Source organism: Macaca mulatta, chromosome 1 (assembly GCF_049350105.2).
Source record: "Macaca mulatta isolate MMU2019108-1 chromosome 1, T2T-MMU8v2.0, whole genome shotgun sequence".
NCBI classification, from domain to species: domain Eukaryota; kingdom Metazoa; phylum Chordata; class Mammalia; order Primates; family Cercopithecidae; genus Macaca; species Macaca mulatta.
In genome coordinates this window covers 225,453,081-225,473,013 of record NC_133406.1, presented here as the reverse complement: position 1 = coordinate 225,473,013, position 19,933 = coordinate 225,453,081, and the positions used below count along the sequence as shown (strand labels likewise).

Sequence of the window (19,933 nt, the reverse complement as noted above, 5' to 3'; positions counted from 1 at the left end):
TGACTGAGACCCTCTAGGTATTTAGATGCCTTAGATTTCATAATGAAGGCAGAAGGAGAGAAGCCTGTCAGGCAAGTGGTAGGTGAGCCAGAAGAAGGACGTGGTTTATCCCTAAAGTGTCAATGAATGTGACCAGTCTTGTGCACATACACACCCAGCAGCGAGAGGCAAGGGTCTCTGAGACAAAGAACACAGACTGAACACAGTTGTCGTCTTCATTCTGTCCTAGAGCAACTTCTGCACCTGAAAAGCAGCATCAAGCTGCACACAGTGGCTCACGCCTGTAATCCCAACACTTCAGGAAGCTGAGGTGGAAGGATTGCTTGAGCCCAGGATTGGAGACTAGCTTAGGCAACATGTCAAGACCCTATCTCTACAAAAAATGTATAAAATTAGCTGGATGTGGTGGCAGGTGCCTGTGGTCCCAGCTACTTGGGAGGCTGAGGTGGGAGAATCACTTAAGCCCAGGAGGTCGAGGATGCAGTGAGCCATGATCATGTCACTGCACTCAAGCCTGGACAACAGAGCAAGACCCTATCTCAAAAAAAAAAAAAAGAAAAAAGCAACACAGAAAGGCTGTTTGTAGGTCAGGAATTACTAAGTCAGGCCATCCCCATCCTACTGATGTGTTAGATTCAAAAATAGTGAATAACATACCTAGTCTGGTTAGAACGTAGCATTTTCTCTCACTTGTTTCTTTTCAAAGTAATGGCTTTCCCCTATTCTGACAGCATCTTAACTCCTCAATATTTCTCCACAGCAAGATTCCTAAAAAAGGCTTTGTGGAGGTAACTGAACTCACAGATGTAACATACACCAGTAACTTGGTACGTCTGAGGCCAGGCCACATGAATGTGGTCCTCATCCTGTCGAATTCTACCAAGACCAGCCTACTACAGAAATTTGCTTTGGAGGTCTACACATTTACTGGGTAAGCGTGTGTGTGTATGCATGCATGTATGTGTGTGTGAGAGAAGCAGGCACACTGAAATTGCACGCTTTCCTCTTTGGTCTTGTGGGGCTTTATCCATGCAACAAGACACTGGCTGTGACCTTTCCAATCCAGACATCTGAGCCATTGGGACAGGGACCTCTTTTCCCACTTCACTTCGTGTTCTGTTGGTTCTGAACAGAAAAGCTTGAACTCAATGTTATTCCCTGAGCCCTTTCAGTTACTGTTGTCTAGCCCTTGTGTATTTTCCAGAAGAGCAATGTAAGCTCCACTGAGCAATGGATGGGGGAATGGGTGACTGAAGTGTCACAGCTGCTGGAAAGGCACTGGCCCCCGCAGCAAGCCTTCTTTTTCTCTGGGTTCAGGCCCCATGCAACACAAAGCGTTTGCCTATTATTCTAAGTTTCACTGGGGTATTTATTTTCTCAGCAATTAAATGTGTCAGGAAATGCCCTGAGTCCTCATTCTCTTCTTCCTACAGGAGCAGCTGCCTACACTTCTCCTTCCTGAGTCTAGATAAACACAGAGAATGGCTAGAATACTTATTAGAATTTGCGCAAGATGCAGCCCCGATCCCAAACCAATATGACAAGCATTTCATGGAACGTGACTACACTGGTTATGTCCTGGCTCTGAATGGCCACAAGAAATACTTCTGCCTCTTCAAACCCCAGAAAACAGTTGAAGAGGAGGAAGCCATGGGGTCGTGCAGTGATCTTGACTCTTCCCTCCACCTGGGTGAATCCCGAGGGAAACCTTCCTGTGGCCTTGGATCCAGGCCCATCAAAGGAAAGTTGAGCAAGCTCTCCTTATGGATGGAACGCCTGCTGGAGGGCTCCTTACAGAGGTTTTATATCCCATCATGGCCTGAACTAGACTGAGAGGATTTTCAGAAGAGATTGGAACTCTTCAGACTTTTTAACATGCCCCTGTGAACAGGTATTTTCAGGAATCAAACTACCACAATGAACAGAGTATAGATTTTAGATTGCTCTTCTAGAACCATGGCTAGAAGATCTTTCCTCTGTCCTGTTCTAACCTAGGAATGAAAAACGCCACAAGTTTGAATCCCCTAGATCAAAATCTTTTCCTCTGGGTTTTATTTTTCCCCACTGAATGCCACACCTTTGAAAATAGACTGCTCACCCCCTCTTCCTTTCTTGTCCCTGTCCCATGCTCACCCAACCCTCCTGTCCTGTGTCTTGGAGAAACACAGGGCTCCACCCTGCAAACGGCATCTGGCGGACCCTCATGAGCCTGTCGTGCAGGCCAGGTGATTGGCCCCTTCCCCAGTCCCGGCCCTGCTGTGCTTCTGCCATGGCGCATGCTCCTAACCCTGAACAACCCACGGCAGCTTCTAGCCCCGCATCTGGAAAAAGGCCCCTTTCCAAGCAATCTCACATTTACTGGTTGTTCTGGGAATAAGTGGCTAAATGTATATTTCGGGGGTATCCTCCAACAACCGTTTGTTGGCCACAGTTTGAAAAGGAAAGGAATGAGCGGGAGTTCTGCATGTGAGTTCTCAAGAAAAGGAAAGGGAGGCTGAGCAGTGGCTGAAGCGATGCAGCCTTGAGACACGCTGTGAGCGTCCCATCCGCCGCCCCAGCGCTGCTGGTAGCCAGGGGAGGGGTCTGCACAGTGAGAAGTACTGTGATGACTTTGAGCCGTTGACATGTATGTTTTCAGATGCCTTTCTGCCTCTGTCGATTTTAGGGTATGGATATTAGGAGCCATAACTTGTAATCTTGTTCTCTGAACGTAGAGATAAGCTGCTATATAAAGCCAGTAGACGTTAAACTGAAGAGAAACTATTCTCACCTGCTATGAGTCAGGCTCAAGGAACCTCTTCACTCCAATAGTGTCTCTTTAGTAAAATACCAAACATGTCTTTGTATCAAGGAACTTAAAATTTCTCAACAATTGTATTTTGAACACTGTTACCCTAAAAGTGCTGTCTCTTCAAGTCATCTTTTGCAGCAAGTGAGCCAAGACTTGTTCTAGACTCCCATTTTGCAAAAGGCTTACTTTCCACTTCTGGCCTATATTTTGATGTCTCATCTTCATTGTTTTCACTCTTAACTTACAGCTGCTTCACCAATATCGGGGTGAGACTGGCCATCAGCACCTGAGCGTACTGAGCTCCAGGTATAGTGGACCCCAGCCTGGCTCATACCAGCCAGTTAGCTACCTTTTATTTTTCAGGGCAGAACCACCAATAGTTCTGAGTTTGAGTTTGGACAGTTTCAAAGAGTAGTCCGTTCAAATGTCAAAGCAAGGTGCCTTTGGTGGCTTTGTGAAGGTTGAAAATCAGTGATGGGACATTTACTAAGTTAGTATTTCTTTTTTTTTTTTTTTTTTTTTGAGACGGAGTTTCGCTCTTGTTGCCCAGGCTGGAGTGCAATGGCACAATCTCGGTTCACCGCAACCTCTGCCTCCCAGGTTCAAGCAATTCTCCTGCCTCAGCCTCCCTAGTAGCTGGGATTATAGATATGTGCCACCACGCCCGGCTAATTTTGTATTTGTAGTAGAGACAGGGTTTCTCCATGTTGGTCAGGCTGGTCTCGAACTCCTGACCTCAGATGATCCGCCCTCCTTGGCCTCCCAAAGTGCTGGGATTACAGGTATGAGCCACTACGCCCGGCTAAGTTAGTATTTCTTTAATCATAATGCTTTAAACTAAGCCACTTGGATCCTGAATAATTTAAATCTTGAGCTACATTGGTAAGTAATAAATTATTTAAGGCCAGGAAATCTGTAGTTTTCATGGAGTCTGTAGCTTTATTAAAAAATAAATCACTTCCAGGCTTCATTCTTCCATATGATCCTCTAAAAATGGACACTTCCTCTGAATGCTGTATCTCATGGCACCTGGTCCAACTAGAAGTGGTCAGGGAATTCATTTGGCTCCTTGATACATCAGTCCTCAAAATTACTTTCTGGCTCTTTTATGGCCAGATTGCTTATGTGAGTAGTCTTTTGGTTTGGTAGTAAGTTTTTATTTTTAATTTCTGTACTAATGAAATTCCTGACTTTAATTTCTAAAAACCAAAAACTCTCCAAGTTTGTTTATTTATATTTTTTTAAATGGAGACGAGGTCTTGCTGTGTTGCCCAGGTGGGTCCCAAACTCCTGGCCTCAAGCAGTCCTTCCACCTTGGCCTCCTAAAGTGCTGGGATTATCAGTATGAGCCACCATGCCAGATTCGTTCATTTTTTAAAATTTTTATCTCTTCAAGTCATCTTTTGATCTTTTAAAAAGCACCTTCAAACAGCTGCACCTTCCATTTGCACTAGGAAAGGAAAGTAGTGATGGGGTTGGCAATGTTTCTGGCAAATGTTTCAGCCCAAAAACTCTTCTACAGACGGGTTTAGAGCTGGTGCCCTATGAGAATATTAGGGAACTTTTATTTTAAATTGAACTTTACCCTTGTCCATACAAGGCATTCCTCCTGAATGCATCCATGAATTTGTTTACTTTTGTGTCAAACGTATGAGCCATTGTCCTGCTCAGCCTGTGCCACCATTGCTCTGTCTGATGTCTGATATATGTAATCATACAAGACCCGATTTTGGTTCTAACACAGTGGTCTCTGACTGTCAACATTGATGTTTTTAGAGATGGGTTCTTCTGGTTGATACAGACTATGCATCGCGTTTAGCAGATGGGGTGAAACTGGCCTAAAACAAGTCTTTGCAGAATACATGCCAATTTAAAAAAAAAAATTATTGCTCAGGTGTTGGTTTCACAATTTTTATCTAACACTGAGGCTATCAGCTCCAACTAAACAACATTTCAGGGGGTGAGGTTGCCCTAACTTCCATTAGGGACCATGGTCTCACTGCCATCACTTATTAGCCATGAGAATTTGGTTGTAGTTTTCAGGTAGGTTGGTTTCTTCCTCATTTGCAGCCTGTTGATACTTGTTCCCTTTTATTTATTAACATCCCAATCAATTTGCAGCCGCCATCATTACATAAATATTTTTCTGTTATAAAAAGAAGTGTGATCTGACTGTTTTTTTAGTGATTTCCTTGGTTTGGGAATAGAGATTGGAAGCACATGCACATACTCAGACCTATTTTGTTAACCAGAATTTTTTTTTTTTTTTTTTGAGACGGAGTCTTGCTCTGTGGCCCAGGCTGGAGTGCAATGGCACAATCTCAGCTCACTGCAACCTCTGCCTCCCAGGTTCAAGCGATTCTCCTGTCTCAGCCTCCTGAGTAGCTGGGATTACAGGTGCCCGCCACCACGCCCGGCTAATTTTTGTATTTTTAGTAGAGATGGGGTTTCACCATGTTGGTCAGACTGGTCTCGAACTCCTGACCTCGTGATCCGCCCGCCTCAGCCTCCCAATAACTAAAATTCTTTAAAAGCTGATACCAAACATCTTTACAGATGAACTGTAGTTTACATCCAGCTGTCTGACATTGTCCCCTAGAAACAAGTGCAGTGTGGCAGCTGCTGAATCTGCCTGTTCAGTTTGTCAAGGAAGATGATTGTACTTGGGAGAGATCTAAAAAGAACGTGAATATTTTGCACTTTTGATACTCTTAGGAACAAATAACTTATTTGTCAAATTGTTTCTTTTTTATGTTTTGGGTGGTTTTTTGTTTTTTGACTTTTTTTGTATTGTGAACAGGCACTGAAGCTAATGTTATTTTAAGATTACAGAATGGAAAAAGAAATAAACTATTTTAATGTGTGATAATTATGGGGTGGCCCTTGCATTGCAAGATGATGATTTGATTATGGACACATTATCAACAGAATTGAATTTGCATGTAACTCAACACATGCTTAAGATCACCACAGCTGAACTGCAGATTTCAGGAATTGCTGTCATAGAGGGTACATCAACTTGAGAGTAGATTCTTACAGGAAATGAGTTACAATAAGTAACATTAAGAGCCCAGCTGCCAGCCTGGCCAACATGGTGAAACTCCGTCTCTACTAAAAATACAAAAATTAGCTGGGCGTGGTGACGCACAACTGTAATCCTAGCTACTCAGGAGGCTGAGGCAGGAGAATTGCTTGAACCTAGGAGGCAGAGATTGCAGTGAGCTAAGATTGGGCCACTGCACTCCAGCCTGGGGAACAGAGCTAGACTCCGTCTCAGAAAAAAAAAAAAAAAAAAAAAAACCCAGCTGATGTTTTCTAGTTTTGTTTTGTTTTCTGGGGTTTTTTGTTTTTGTTTTTGTTTTTTTTCTTTTTAGTAGAGACAGGGATTCACCATGTTGGCCAGGCTGGTCTTGAACTCCTGACCTCAGGTGATCCACCCGCCTAGGCCTGGGATTATAGGCATGAGCCACTGGATCCGGCCTGGTTTTTGTTTGTTTGTTTTAAGAGATGGAGTCTCGCTCTGTCAGCCAGGCTGGAGTGCAGTGGCATGACCTCAGCTCACTGCAACCTCCACCTCCCGGGTTCAAGCGATTCTCCTGCCTCAACCTCTTGAGTAGCTGGAACTACAGGCACGCGCCACCACGCCCGGCTAATTTTTGTATTTTCAGTAGAGATGGGTTTTCACCATGTTGGCCAGGCTGGTCTCACACTCCTGACCTCAAGTGATCTGCCCGCCTCAGCCCTGCAAAGTGCTGGGATTACAGGCATGAGCCACCATGTCCGGCCTTAGGTTTTCTAGTTTAGAAAACATTGTGTGTACCCTTCTAGGCTTCTGAGCAAGAAGTTTCTTCACTGGGCTCTCCGTGTTATTTTATACTTTTTAGTTAACATTCATAGTGGTCCTAAAACCAAGATGCAGCCCTAAGCACCTCATAGGAGGATAGGAGGAGCTGTTTTTCTTTTTTTTTTTTTTTGAGATGGAGTCTTGCCCTGTCACCCAGGCTGGAGTGTAGTGGTGTGATCTCAGCTCACTGCAGCGTCCGAGGAGGAGCTATATTTTAAAGGAAGATACTCAATACTCTTAAGAAGCAGATCATCAAAATTTTTAAAAGCAGCTGGGCGCAGTGGCCCACGCCTGTAATCCCAGCACTTTAGGAGGCTGAGGCGGGTGGATCACCTTAGGTCAGGAGTTCGAGACCAGCCTGGCCAATGTAGTGAAACTCCATCTCTACTAAAAATACAAAAATTAGCCAGGTATGGTGGTGGGCGCCTGTAATCCCAGCTCCTCAGGAGGCTGAGGCAGGAGAATCGCTTGAACTCGGGAGGTGGAGGTTGCAATGAACCGAGATCATGCCATTGCACTCCAGCCTGGGTGACAAGAGCAAAACTCTCTCAAAATAAATAAATAAGATATAGAAATATGGAATGCTTATACAGTATTATTTCATAGTTTTTTTTTAATTTCATGTTTCTAATGTTTAGATAAAAGAAATTCTCCACACTTCCCCTTTATCCTCCATCTTTCATCAAAGGGAAAAAAAACAGTACAAGTACTCTTTTTTCCAATTAATCCAAGTTCCTTAGAAATATTGCTGTTTGGGTGAGAGTTCTACTGAATACCCCGATTTCACAGCCAGCAATGACACTTTCAGCAGAAAGTTTTCTTGGCATCAACTCTTTAGTTCTCAGACTGCTTACTCATAAGTTCTTCTTGAGAACTTGTCAGCGATGCAATCTGTTTTGTCTTGAAGAGCACAAGACTCAGACGGTTGTCACTTTGGGGAGAGCACACAGCATCTCAAACAGCAGGTTAGCCGCCAGCAGGGCTGTGTTCCCTACGAAGAAGTAAAACCTGACATGAATACCCTGCAGACCACCCCCTGAGCCAAGCCTTGGGACTCCTCAGCTTTCTTCCCTTGTGCCTCCTTTTCCAGAGCCCTGTCTTGTATACCCCTCTAGGGCGCCCACCAGCTGTGAACACTCGGCCCGGGCCCTCTGCCTCCACCAAGCATCATTTGGAAATCATATTTTAAAATTCACAAAGTTCTTTGTTTACCCTGAGAACAGATTTTTCCCAAAGGAGAACCTATAACAATGATGTGTACTGTATATATTATCTACCCTCTGAGGTCGATAGGCCTAACTCCATAAGCTTGTCAACATTAAAATTATTGGGATGGCATCTGCTTCCAAGATCTTAACCAGCTAAGTTCCTACGTGATAAATATTAACATACATTATTTATGCTTTAGAATTCACTTTGCAATGAAACGTCAAAGGAGAAGGGGACTGGGCCACTCTGTCACTAGACTGCAGGCTGGTTTCTTTCTCTTCTGCTGATTGGTGGGCAAGCTAATAATACTTAGCTACCTCCTAGGGGTTTTGTTAGGGTTAATGAGCTCACATTTGTAAGGTGTGCAGTAATAGGTGTGTTTTCTTCACCATGGACATGCTCAGCCACTTCCCCGAGTCATATAAGGGACTCATCCATTTTCTTTCTTTTTCTCTTTTTTTTTTTTTTGAGATGGAGTCTCGCTCTGTCACCCAGGCTAGAGTGTAGTGGCGCAATCTCAGCTCACTGCAACCTCCGCCTCCCGGGTTCAAGCGATTCTCCTGCCTCAGCCTCCCGAGTACCTGGGATTACAGGTGTGTGCCACCACACCTGGCTAATTTTTGTATCTTCAGTAGTGACGGGGTTTCGCCATGTTGGCAAGGCTGGTCTTGAACTCCTGACCTGAGGTGATCTGCCCACCTCAGCCTCCCAAAGTGCTGGGATTACAGGCATGAGCCACCATGCCCAGCCCCATTTTCTGCTTATTAACTAGCTTCATGTAATTTAAGCTGCCAGCTGCCCATGGATCACAGTCTTCTTGCTTACTCACCAGAAAGATCATACGGTGGTGAAACTTCGACGAGATCACAGCCCACCACGTTCAGGCCTTGACAACCCCGGATGATCTCCAGAGCCTATTCAAGATCAAGACTGAGTTGTCCACAGTGGTAATCATTTACAGTGAAAAGCACCCAGCAGAGCTTTTCCCAGCACACGCCACCCTTTGGCTTGGAATTGGCTTTCCCTCCATAAACATTTCTTGACTGCCAGGCACACTGGCAGGCCTCCCAGAGGCACAGATAATGCGTACACAGTCCCTGCTCCTGAGGGCTGCATGGTGTGGTGATGGAGACAAGGAAACCAATCGTTTGAATGTCGTGCACCAAGGGCTTCAAGAAAAGCAAGCCCAGAATGGTATCAGCACAGGTAACAGCCTGGAGAGGTGGGTAAGGCTTCCCCAAGGTGGAAATACCCAGTTCAAGGGATAGGCCAGGCAGGGGGAAAAACACAGGCAAAGGCACCAAGATGGAAAAAGTTCAGGTGGTGAGATGTGGCCAGAAGACAGAATAAGTGAGGGAGACTAATGGGAAGAGAGTGACCTTGTCTGAAAGGGTTTCCATCCTGCAGGTGAAAAGCCCAGAAGGTTGCTAAGCAGAGGGATGAGGAATGTGTTTCAGAAATCCCTCATGAGAAGAGAGGATGGTTATAGCCATTTCAAGAGACAGAGTTACGGCCACCCTCCTTTAAGATGTTAGAGGATGTAAGGTACTTGATTAGGTTTAAGCAGTCTTCCTTCATTTACTCTCAAATGTCTTTGAGTGCCTACTATTTGTATGTATCAGGCACTGTTGTAGACTCCAAGGACAAGGTAGGGAACAATACGTAGGTCCTGCCCTCGGGGAGCTTCTAGTCATAACCATTCTGCCTCCGTGCATTTACTCCCTGCACACATTATTGGAGCTTTATTTGGGTGTGTCTAAAATTCTTGAGCTACTTTGGTAGGTAGGTATGCCATCGCATGCATTTTATTTATTTATTTATTTATTTATTTATTTTTGAGACAGGGTCTCTGTCACCCAGGCTGTAGTGCAGTGGTGTGACCATGGCTCACTGAAGGCTTGACCTGCCAAAGTCAACTGATCCTCCTACCCGACCCTCCCTAGTAGCTGGGACTACAGGTGCACACTAGCACACCAGACTAATTTTTATTTTTATTTTTAGTAAAGGTGGGATCTCACTATGTTGCCCAGACTGGGCTCAAACTCCTGGGCTCAAACGATCCATCCACCCTGGCCTCCCAAAGTGCTGAGGTTACTCCCTGAGCCACTGCACCTGGCCCATTGTATGCACTTTTATTTAAATTTAACCCTAAAAAGATAAGTTTAGTGTTTTTGTTTGTTTTGAGACGGAGTTTCGCTCCTGTTGCCCAGACTGGAGTGCAATGGCACAATCTCGGCTCACCACAACCTCAGCCTCCCAGGTTCAGGTGATTCTCCTGCCCCATCCTCCCAAGTAGCTGGAATTACAGGCATGCACCACCACACCCGGTTAATTTCGTATTTTTAGTAGAGATGGGGTTTCTCCATGTTAGACTTGTCTCAAACTCCTGACCTCAGGTGATGCACCCGCCTCGTGCCTCGGCCTCCCAAAGTGCTGGGATTACAGGTGTGAGCCACTGCCCCGGCCAAGTTTAGTGTTTTTGTTTGTTTGGATTTTTTTGAGGTGGAGTCTTGCTCTGTTGCCCAGGCTGGAGTGCAGTGGCACGATCTCAGCTCACTGCAACCTCTGCCTCCAGGGTTCAAGTAATTCTCCTGCCTCAGCCTCCCAAGTAGCTGGGATTACAGGCGCCTGCCACTGCGCCCAGCTAATTTTTGCACTTTTCTTTTTTTTTTTTTTTTTTTTTTTTTTTTTTTTTTTGAGACAGAGTCTTGCTCTGTCGCCCAGGCTGGAGTGCAGTGGCCGGATCTCAGCTCACTGCAAGCTCTGCCTCCTGGGTTTACGCCATTCTCCTGCCTCAGCCTCCCAAGTAGCTGGGACTACAGGCACCTGCCACCTCGCCCGGCGGCTAGTTTTTTGTATTTTTTAGTAGAGACAGGGTTTCACTGTGTTAGCCAGGATGGTCTTGATCTTCTGACCTCGTGATCCGCCCATCTCGGCCTCCCAAAGTGCTGGGATTACAGGCTTGAGCCACCGCGCCCGGCCTAATTTTTGCACTTTTAATAGAGACAGGGTTTCACCATCTTGGCCATGCTGGTCTCAAACTCCTGACCTTGTGATCCACCCACCTCGGCCTCCCAAAGAGCTGGGATTCCAGGCATGAGCCACGACACCTGGCCAAGTTTAGTGTTCTTAAGAGAGGATACTATTAATGTTGTTCCCATGAACTGTTGTTCTTGTGACAGATGAACTGAAGGCAGGAAGAGCAAATAAAGGATGAAATAAAGGACTATTACATCCCAGATAGGAAACGAAGGCCCTTGCTAAAATCAATCACCCTTCAGTAAGAGAGTATTCAAACTTATCCTCACCCTGGAGAACAGTAAAGGCCTAGGTGCTCTGCTCTTAAGATCCTGTCTTGGCAGCCGTGCACGGTGGCTCACACTGGTAATCCCAGCACTGGGAGGCTGAGGTGGGTGGATCACGAGGTCAGGAGTTTGAGACCAGCCTGACCAACATAGTGAAACCCCATCTCTACTAAAAATACAAAAATTAGCCAGGTGTAGTGGCATGTGCCTGTAATCCCAGCTACTCCGGAGGCTGAGGCAGAAGAATCACTTGAACCTGGGAGGCGGAGGTTGCAGTGAGCCGAGATCGTGCAGCTGCACTCTATCCTGGGCGACAGAGTGAGACTCCATCTCAAACAAACAAAAATCCTATCCTGATTCCTAAAGATTTGCTTCAAGGCCCAGGAAAATGGGTGTTAAGTATCTCCACCCCCAGGAATCTTCACTGGAGTCTCCTTACCTGACCAGGAGTGAGACCAGCAATTTCAGGTGTCCCTGTCCCTGGGGCATAGGCAGGATCCAGAGCGTCAATATCAAAGCTGATATAAATGGGTTTGCCTCCCATCTGCTGCCTGACTTCTGCCATCAGAGGAACCAGCGACTTCATCCAGCAGTCTTCAGCCAGAACTACCCGGAAGCCCTGTGGAGACAGGGACTGAGGCTTCTGCCTGGCAGCATTTACAGGGCGCTTCCTGTTTGCCAGCCCCTTGCTCAGCTCTATGTGCACATCACACTTGACCCTCCATCTCCGTGAGGAGGGAACTATCATCCTATTTTCCAGGTGAGGAAGGGAGGGACAATGAGTGGTAAGGAAGCAGGGTCAAAGCTGACTGATGGATTTGGGGTCAGAGGGAAGCTCTGCTAAAGCAAGAGTGGGAAACTCAGCAGCTCACGCTAGCACCTTCTGAATTGCTCTGTCCAGAAGACTGGCCTTGGCACATTCTAAAAGCAAGGGATTTGGCCAAGTCTTTCCCATGGGGTCTTGTCACACATGTGTACCTGAGAGCTGTTCTGCCTAGAGGGTATGAGGACCAGAACTAAGAAGGTGGCAACTCCTCTTGGGTCCAGACCTCCTCCCCTCTTTTTTTTTTTTTTTTTTTTTTGAGACGAAGTCTCACTCTGTCGCCCTGGCTGGAGTGCCGTGGCACGATCTCGGCTCACTGCAACCTCCGCCTCGCAGGTTCAAGCAATTCTCCTGCCTCAGCCTCCCAAGTAGCTGGGATTACAGATGCGTGCCACCAGGCCCGGCTAATTTTTGTATTTTCAATAGAGACGGGGTTTCACCGTGTTGGCCAGGCTGGTCTCGAACTCCTGACCTCAGGTGATCCGCCCACCTCAGCCTCCCAAAGTGCTGGGATTACAGGCGTGAGCCACCGCGCCCAGCCTCCTCCCCTCTTCTAAGCCAGCACCCTCCAAAGGGGTGGGTCGATTTCTGCTTGTCTCCCCACCCCAGCGATAGACTTCCCGTGGCCCATAAACCAACCTCCTCACTCCTGTGCTCCGTATGCCCCTGAGGATGCAAACTCAGCCTTTTATCCCTGCTTTCAGACTTGATTAGCAAAGCCCCTGCTGAACCCCTGGTTGCCACGGGTGAGGCAATGGAGAGGAAGGCATTTTGGGGGGCAGGGGTGGGGGGCATTCGGTCTGTCACCTGGCTCCGGTTGTATCTGTAGGGATCCAACGTTGTGGAATAGCCCCGGATGCCAATCTGCGCCACCCGCTTACAGTCCAGGAGACCCTCATCCACACACCGGCGGAAGGGCGCCCCGTGGTAGAGCTTCTCTCCTAGGGCCTCGTCGGCCGTGTCCGTGTGCGCGTCCACATGCAGCAGCCCCACTGGGCCATGCCTGATGACAACAGGGCAGCTCAGAAGCCAACCCTCCCTGTGGGGCCCTAGCACAGCCACCCTTCAGGCCACCAATACTTGGTGACGATTCACAGCCACAAAGGGGAGACCTGGCATCCATTTTCTGCCTTGCAACTGGTTCCTGTCTTCTTGAGATCACTTAACATCTCAGAAGAACAATAAACTCACAGCAGTCAGGCAGGAAATAGACATGTTTTGGCTGCCACCCACACCTAACACCCAGAATATGCTTAATTTAGAGACAGGATGAGAATCAAGGGTGGTGGCACAGGCGAGCTTGGCTGAAGGCTCAACTAAACCAAGACATACCCTTTCTCCGACCGAGGAAGAGGAAGCTTCAATCCAGCTCTCTCCATAACCTCCATCAACCCCTGCCAGTCACCCAAAATAAACGTATGATCCAAATCCGTGAGAAATAAATGTAGCTTTGAGCAAAGACCTGCACCCACCCACCTCCAACCAGAATGCCACCCACATGTGCTTCCATAGACACATTCTGGAGCTGCCACCCTCCACCTCGGTCCTTCTGTCTCTTTCTCAAACTAAATTAGCCAAAGTCGGCCAACCCCGGGTAGACTTCCACTACTGGCAAATCAGTCTTTTGATTGTCTGGGAAAGGTGCCCTTTTAGGAGGAAACAAGGGCCTCTCAGCAAGCTCCACCATTGTTCCTGTCAGTGTTTGTTTTTGGCCCTTGAAGCAAAACAGAAACTGAAGTTAACTGAGGTTGTGTATTTCACTAGAGGCTCATCTTCCAAAAGCAGAGGCAAGTTGAAAATGCTGAGCACACATACCAGGACAGATCTAGGGCAAGGGAGGGTGGCCAGAAGTGTTAATAATAAGTTGTCTTGGCTTCTAGCTGGTGACTGACAGAGACGCCTGGAGCTCAACCTTAATTTTGATCCCCAGAAGCAGCTCATAACCTGAGCCAGCAGCAGTCACCTAATGCCACCTAACAGCAAACAACTCAGTCCCTGGCTTCTGGCTTTTGAAACCTTGCTGGGCCAAGCCATTTGGGACTTACTTTTTTGCCATCGCTTGCAATATGGGATACGTGATTGTGTGATCTCCACCTGCAAAGAGGAAGAAGAAAGACGTGTGAAAAGTGAATTGGAGGATTACATAGAATAATCTTTTTTTTTTTTTTTTTTTTTTTTTTTTTTTTGCGATGTAGTTTTGCTCTAACTATTGCGCAGGCTGGAGTTCAATGGTGCAATCTCGGCTCACTGCAACCTCTGCCTCACAGGTTCGAGCGATTCTCCTGCCTCAGCCTCCCGAGTAGCTGGGATTACAGGTGTGCACCACCATACCTGGCTAATTTTGTATTTTTAGTAGAGAGTTAATTTCACCATGTTGGTCAGGCTGGTCTCAAACTCCTGACCTCAAGTGATCCACTTGCCTCGGCCTCCCAAAGTGCTGGGATTACAGGCATGAGCCACCTTGCCCAGCTGAATAATCTTAACCCAATTTTCACCTTTTCAGACTGGGGAGCTATAACCACAGCTACAATAAGATCTTATTGAATGGTGGGCTGCTTAATGAACCTGGGAGGTCAAGGCTGCAGTAAGCTGTGATCGTGCCACTGCACTCCAGCCTGGGCGACAGAGTAAGACACGATCTCAAAAATATGAGTAGCTTGCCGGGCACAGTGGTTTATGCCTGTAATCCCAGCACTTTGGGAGGCCAAGGCGGGCAGGTCACCTGATGTTGGGAGTTCAAGACCAGCCTGACCAACATGAAGAAACCCCGGGGGTGGTAGCGCATGCCTGTAATCCCAGCTACTCCGGAGGCTGAGGCAGGAGAATCACTTGAACCCAGGAGGCAGAGGTTGCGGTGAGCCGAGATCATGCCATTGCACTCCAGCCTAGGCAACAAGGGTGAAACTCCATCTCAAAAATAAATAAATAAATAAATAGCTTGAGTCTAGGAGTTTGAGACCAGCCTGGGCAACATAGCAAGACCATGTCTCTAAAAAGTAAAAGTAAAAATAGGCCAGGCGCAGTGGCTCACACCTGTAATCCCAACACTTTGGGAGGCCAAGACAAGCAGATTGCCTGAGCCCAGGAATTCAAGGTCCACCTGGGCAACACATTAAGACCCCATCTCTGCAAAAAATACAAAAATTAGCCGGGCATGGTGGCAAACTCCTGTAGACCCAGCTACTCAGGAAGCTGGAGTGGAAGGGTCACCTGAGCCCAGGGAGGACAAGGTTGCAGCGAGCCATGACGGCGCCACTGCACTCCAGTCTGGGTGACAGAGTGAGACCCTGACTCAAAACTAAATAAATAAAAGAGGAAATTAGACAAGAGCTACTTTAGGAATTGCCTTTGCAGCGTATTCTAAGAAAATGCCTAAAATAGCTCTGTTCAATAGAAACGTCTATCATGATGAGAATGTTCTATCTGCACTGGCCCATATGGTAGCCACTCTCCACATGTGACACACATGTGACATACATATAGCTAATATGACTCAGAAACTGAGTATTTTATTTTAATTAATTTAAATTTAGGCCAGGCGCGGTGGCTCATGCCTGTAATCCCAGCATTTGGGGAGGCTGAGGCGGGCGGATCACCTGAGGTCAGGAGTTCGAGACCAGCCTTGCCAACATGGTGAAACCCTGTTTCTACTAAAAATACAAAAAATTAGCTGGGCATCGTGGCACGCACCTGTAATCCCAGCTATTCAGGAGGCTGAGGCAGGAGAATTGCTTGAACCTGGGAGGTGGAGGTTGCAGTGAGCCAAGCTGGGCAACAAGAGCAAAACTCTGTCTCAAAAAGAAAAAATAGAATTTAAGTAGCCACATGTGGCTAGTGGCTACCCTATTGGACAGCACAGATCTAGGAAAGTATTCTTTCTGATAATAATAATAGCTAACATTTATTGAAGCTTAAGATATGCCATGCATAGGTCGGGCGTGGTGGCTCACGCCTGTAATCCCAACATTTTGGGAGGCCAAGGAGGGTAGATCACCTGAGGTCAGGAATTCGAGACCAGCCTGACCAATATGATGAAACCCCGTCTCTACTGAAAATACAAAAATTAGCCGGCCATGGTGGCGGGTGCCTGTAGTCCCAGCTATTCAGGAGGCTGAGACAGGAGAATTGCTTGAATCCGGGAGGCGGAGGTTGCAGTGAGCTGAGATTGTGCCATTGCACTCCAGCCTGGGCAACAAGAGCAAAATTCTGTCTAAAAAAAAAAAAAGATATGCCATGTAGGCATTTCATGTGTACTTTCATTATATGCCCCTCACACCATGCGGTGAAGTAGGTGTTATTGTGATTGTTCCCATCTTACAGGTGAGGGCGTGAAGCATCAAGCACGACATACAGCAACATTGCTAGGGAGAAGTGCAGCTGAGACTTCAAACCATGCCATCCGGAAACTACACTCCTCCCACTATGCCATGCAGGCTAGGCTCTCTCTCTAATTTGGCAAAAATGAATCTGGATATTTAGGAAAAGATCCCTGTCATTTTAAGTATTTGTGAACAAGAGAAAAAGTGAGAGTGGGTCAGGGGTGAGAATAAGGGGAAAGCTGCCCTATAGGTTGATGTAGATCCTGAGCAGGACAAAAACACCCTCTTTGCAGTTCTCCTTGCAAATAGTCATTAGAAACATCATCTTGGCCGGGCGCAGTGGCTCACACCTGTAATCCCAGCACTTTGGGAGGCCAAGGTGGGCGGATGGCTTGAGGTCAGGAGTTCAAGACCAGCCTGGCCAACATGGCAAAACCCCGACTCTATCAAAAATACAAAAATTAGCCAGGCATGGTGGTGGGTGCCTGTAATCCCAGCTACGTGGGAGGCTGAGGCAGGAGAATCACTTGAACCCGGGAAGTGGAGGTTGCAATGTGCTGAGATTGCACCACTACACTCCAGCCTGGGTAACAGAGTGACACTGTCACACACACACACACACGCACGCACAAGTGAAATATTCTCTCCCCAGGGATTAAAATAAATGAATTACAATGCTGTCTTTCCTACTGTCTCCACATATGCAGTGGCTTGCAGGGGAGAAGTAGCTGTACTCAAGCCCCTGATAAATAAACCCTGAGTGCAGGGAACTACTCTGGCTCTTGCAGACTGACATTACCCAAGGTCAGAGGAATACAGCCAGCTGCTACAATTTTCTCATAGGCCTCTTGAATTCGCCGGCAGCTGTCCTGAAGGTTGTAAAGATTGACATTCACATCGCCTAGGTCTGCAACCATGAGGGACTGGAAGGGGAGGGCCCCCGTGCTAGGATTGACTGTCCGAAGCATCACTGATTCTTCCCGGATGCGGCGAGGTCCGAATCTGCCGAAGGAAGAATCGTCCTATCAGCCCTCTGCAGAGATTTCAGGCTCTGCTTAGGCCAGGGCTTCTCAGCCTCAGCAATTTGGGACCAGATGATTCCATGTTGCAGTACTGCATAATGGAATGTTTAGCAGCATCCCTGGCCTGTACTCACTAGGTGCCAGGAGCACCCTTCCTCCAAGGTGTAACAACCAAAAATGCCTCCAGATATTGCCAAATGTCCCCTGAGTGCAAAACCGCCCCACTTGAGAATCACGGATCTAGGCGATATATTGAAGAGACTAAAGTGTACTAAATGGCATTAGCCAATTTCATGATCTACCTGAGTCTCAGTTTGCTAATCCGTAAAATATTTACCTTGCACCGTAGTAAGAATTAAATGAGGTAGTCTATGCAAAGCACCTTGCACTTAGGAGACATTTAAAGTGCTGGCTTTCATAATTCAGATCAGGGCAGTCAGATATAGTGTTGCTGAGCTGAAGCAGAAATTGCTGATGTTCAATAATTAGGAAAATGAATTTTGCCTCCTCCGACTTGATCCTAGGAAAACTGCCTTCATTTGAGCATTTCTTGAGTCAGGTGACATCTAGAGATTTGGGGAAGGGGCAGCCAGTTTCTGCTCTCAAATGCAATGTCACCTGCCACTGTAAGCTGGGGAGAAGAGAGGAATCCACAGCAGCCATCCCAGCAAGGCCCCAGGATAGGGACACAGAAAGTTCAGGCTTCAGAATCCCTTCTTTTTTTTTCTTTTTTTCTTTTTTTTTTTTCTTTTTTTCTTTTTTTTTTTTCTTTTCTTTTTTGAGACGGAGTCTCACTCTGTTCTCCAGGCTGTAGTGCAGTGGCACGATCTCAGCTCACTGCAACCTCCGCCTCCCCGGTTCAAGCGATTCTCCTGCCTTAGCCTCCTGAGCAGCTGGGATTACAGGCCTGCGCGACCACACCCGGCTTTTTTTTTTTTTTTTTTTTTTTTTTTTTGTACCTTTGTAGAGGCAGGGTTTCACCATGTTGGCCAGGATGGTCTCAAACTCCTGACCTCGTGATCCGCCCGCCTCGGCCTCCCAAAGTGCTGGGATTACAGGCATGAGCCACCGGGCAAGCCAAAATCCCTTCTTGACCAATTATGACACTAAGATGTGGGAGGCCACGCCCATGTTGAGCCCTGGGGGTCGCTTGTTGAGGGTCCAGGGAACTCAACCATTTCAAACCATAAGGGGTATTTTGGAACCGGCCACCAGCTTCCAACTCGACCCGAGGCCAGCAGGGGCGCCTGTCCCGGTGCTTTCCATGCCCGACAGCCATCAAACAGTCCCTCCACGTGTCCCCGGCCCCCGCCCTTTAGGCCTTACCTCGCCCCAGGCCGGTTAGAGGTCCCAGTATCCAGGGGCACCCCGATGAAGGCAGCGTCCAGCCCCTCGGGGGAGGTCTGCACCGGCAGGCGCATCATGGAGCAGACGCCCACCGACCGGGCCACCACCTCGGGGCTGGGGGGCTGGTTCCGGGGCGCGTCGGAAGCCTGGCGGCTCTGGCGGAGCCCGGGGTGGCAGAGCCCTACAACAGGACGCGCGCCCACGCCGGGCCCCGGCCCCCGGGCGCAGCCGGACGCCAGCAGCCGCAGCATTGCCGCGCGCGGCCCCGACCTCACCAACCAGACAGCCCGCGAGGCCGCCACGATCTGGCTGGTCCCGAAAGGCGAGGCGAATGTGCACGCGCCGGAGCCGGAGCCTGAGCCGGCTCAAAGGTCAGGGGCGCCCTGGGATCAAGGCGGGGGAAGGGCCCAGGGACCGGCCGTGCTTTCCCCTCAACCCCTCTGGACTTCAGCCTCTGGCCTCTGGTAAATAGAGTCAGGCTGGGGGCGCCCACTGGCCGGCACTGTGCCAGGGGTGTCTGCGCCCTGCTCCCCACTGTGGCCTTCAGCAACCTCTTCTCCCATTCAGAGTAATTTTGGGTTTGTTTGTTTGTTTTGTTTTGTTTTGTTTTGTTTTGTTTGAGACGGAATCTCGCTCTGTCACCCAGGCTGGAGTGCAGTGGCGCCATCTCAGCTCACTGAGAACTCCACCTCCCGGGTTCATGCCATTCTCCTGCCTCAGCCTCCCGAGTAGCTGGGACTACAGGCACCTGTCACCATGCCCGGCTAATTTTTTTGTATTTTTAGTAGAGACAGGGTTTCACCGTGTTAGCCAGGGTGGTCTCGATCTCCTGACCTCATGATCCAACCGTCTCGGCATCCCAAAGTGCTGGGATTACAGGCCTGAGCCACCGCACCCGGCCTTGTTTGTTTTTATAGATACGATCTCACTATGTTGCCCAGACTAGTCTCGAACTTCTGGACTCAAGTGATGCTCCAACCTTGGCCTCCCAAAGTGCTGGGATTACAGGTGTGAGCTACAGCAGCCACCCCAGAGTAATATTTTTAAAGCCAGAAAGATGTGAAGGAAAAAGATCTTTCTCTAAGCCAGAAAAATAGGAAATGCATTTTTTTAAAAAAATAATGTATTTTTAAATGTCCAGGGATAGGAGTCTCAAGAAGCAGTAAAGTTAGTTAGTTAGTTAGTTAGTTAGTTAGTTAGTTAGCTACTTAGCTAGCTAGCTATCTAGTTCGTTATTTTGAGACAGGGTCTTGCTCTGCTGCTCAGGCCGGAG

General features: G+C 47.8%; 2 protein-coding genes and 1 long non-coding RNA gene across 5 annotated transcripts in view; 2 read left to right on the top strand and 1 right to left on the bottom strand.

Annotated features, from left to right (window-relative positions):
* DNAJC16 (DnaJ heat shock protein family (Hsp40) member C16) overlaps positions 1-5,657 on the top strand; it is a 48,181-nt gene extending 42,524 nt beyond the window's left edge. For both annotated transcript variants that reach the window (XM_015118599.3, XM_015118651.3), the window contains exons 14-15: positions 761-931; positions 1,434-5,657. In XM_015118599.3, the coding sequence (XP_014974085.1) occupies positions 761-931; positions 1,434-1,833 (571 nt within the window). In that variant the 3' untranslated portion in view covers positions 1,834-5,657. The remainder of the gene's footprint in view (positions 1-760; positions 932-1,433) is intronic.
* Positions 5,658-7,233: 1,576 nt separating this feature from the next.
* Positions 7,234-19,025, bottom strand: AGMAT (agmatinase (putative)). 2 transcript variants are annotated; one of them, XM_015118853.3, is made up of 7 exons: positions 18,640-19,025; positions 17,091-17,293; positions 14,018-14,066; positions 12,780-12,975; positions 11,589-11,768; positions 8,674-8,758; positions 7,234-7,626 (listed from the first exon to the last, which is right to left on the bottom strand). In XM_015118853.3, exons 1-7 carry the CDS (start codon positions 18,909-18,911, stop codon positions 7,553-7,555), a joined length of 1,059 nt encoding a protein of 352 aa, XP_014974339.1. In that variant the 5' UTR covers positions 18,912-19,025; the 3' UTR covers positions 7,234-7,552. The 2 variants fall into 2 exon arrangements, with proteins under 2 accessions (XP_014974339.1, XP_014974409.1); XM_015118923.3 differs by lacking the exon at positions 17,091-17,293 and adding an exon at positions 13,305-13,366 and having other exon boundaries at positions 18,640-19,020.
* LOC114674065 (uncharacterized) lies at positions 11,718-13,400 on the top strand. Its single transcript, XR_003725029.2, has 2 exons — positions 11,718-11,909; positions 13,235-13,400. It is a non-coding gene; the product is annotated as an uncharacterized LOC114674065 (long non-coding RNA).
* Positions 19,026-19,933: the final 908 nt, after the last annotated feature.

What these genes read in the sequence shown, in the direction of transcription:
- AGMAT (XM_015118853.3), bottom strand. Translation starts at nt 18,911, where the DNA reads ATGCTGCGGCTGCTGGCGTCCGGCTGCGCCCGGGGGCCGGGGCCCGGC. An exon ending in TTGCAAGCGATGGCAAAAAA is followed by an intron (nt 12,976 to 14,017) that starts GTAAGTCCCAAA and finishes TGTTGTCATCAG; the next exon opens with GCATGGCCCAGTGGGGCTGC. An exon ending in ACCACCGTATGATCTTTCTG is followed by an intron (nt 7,627 to 8,673) that starts GTGAGTAAGCAA and finishes ACTTCTTCGTAG; the next exon opens with GGAACACAGCCCTGCTGGCG.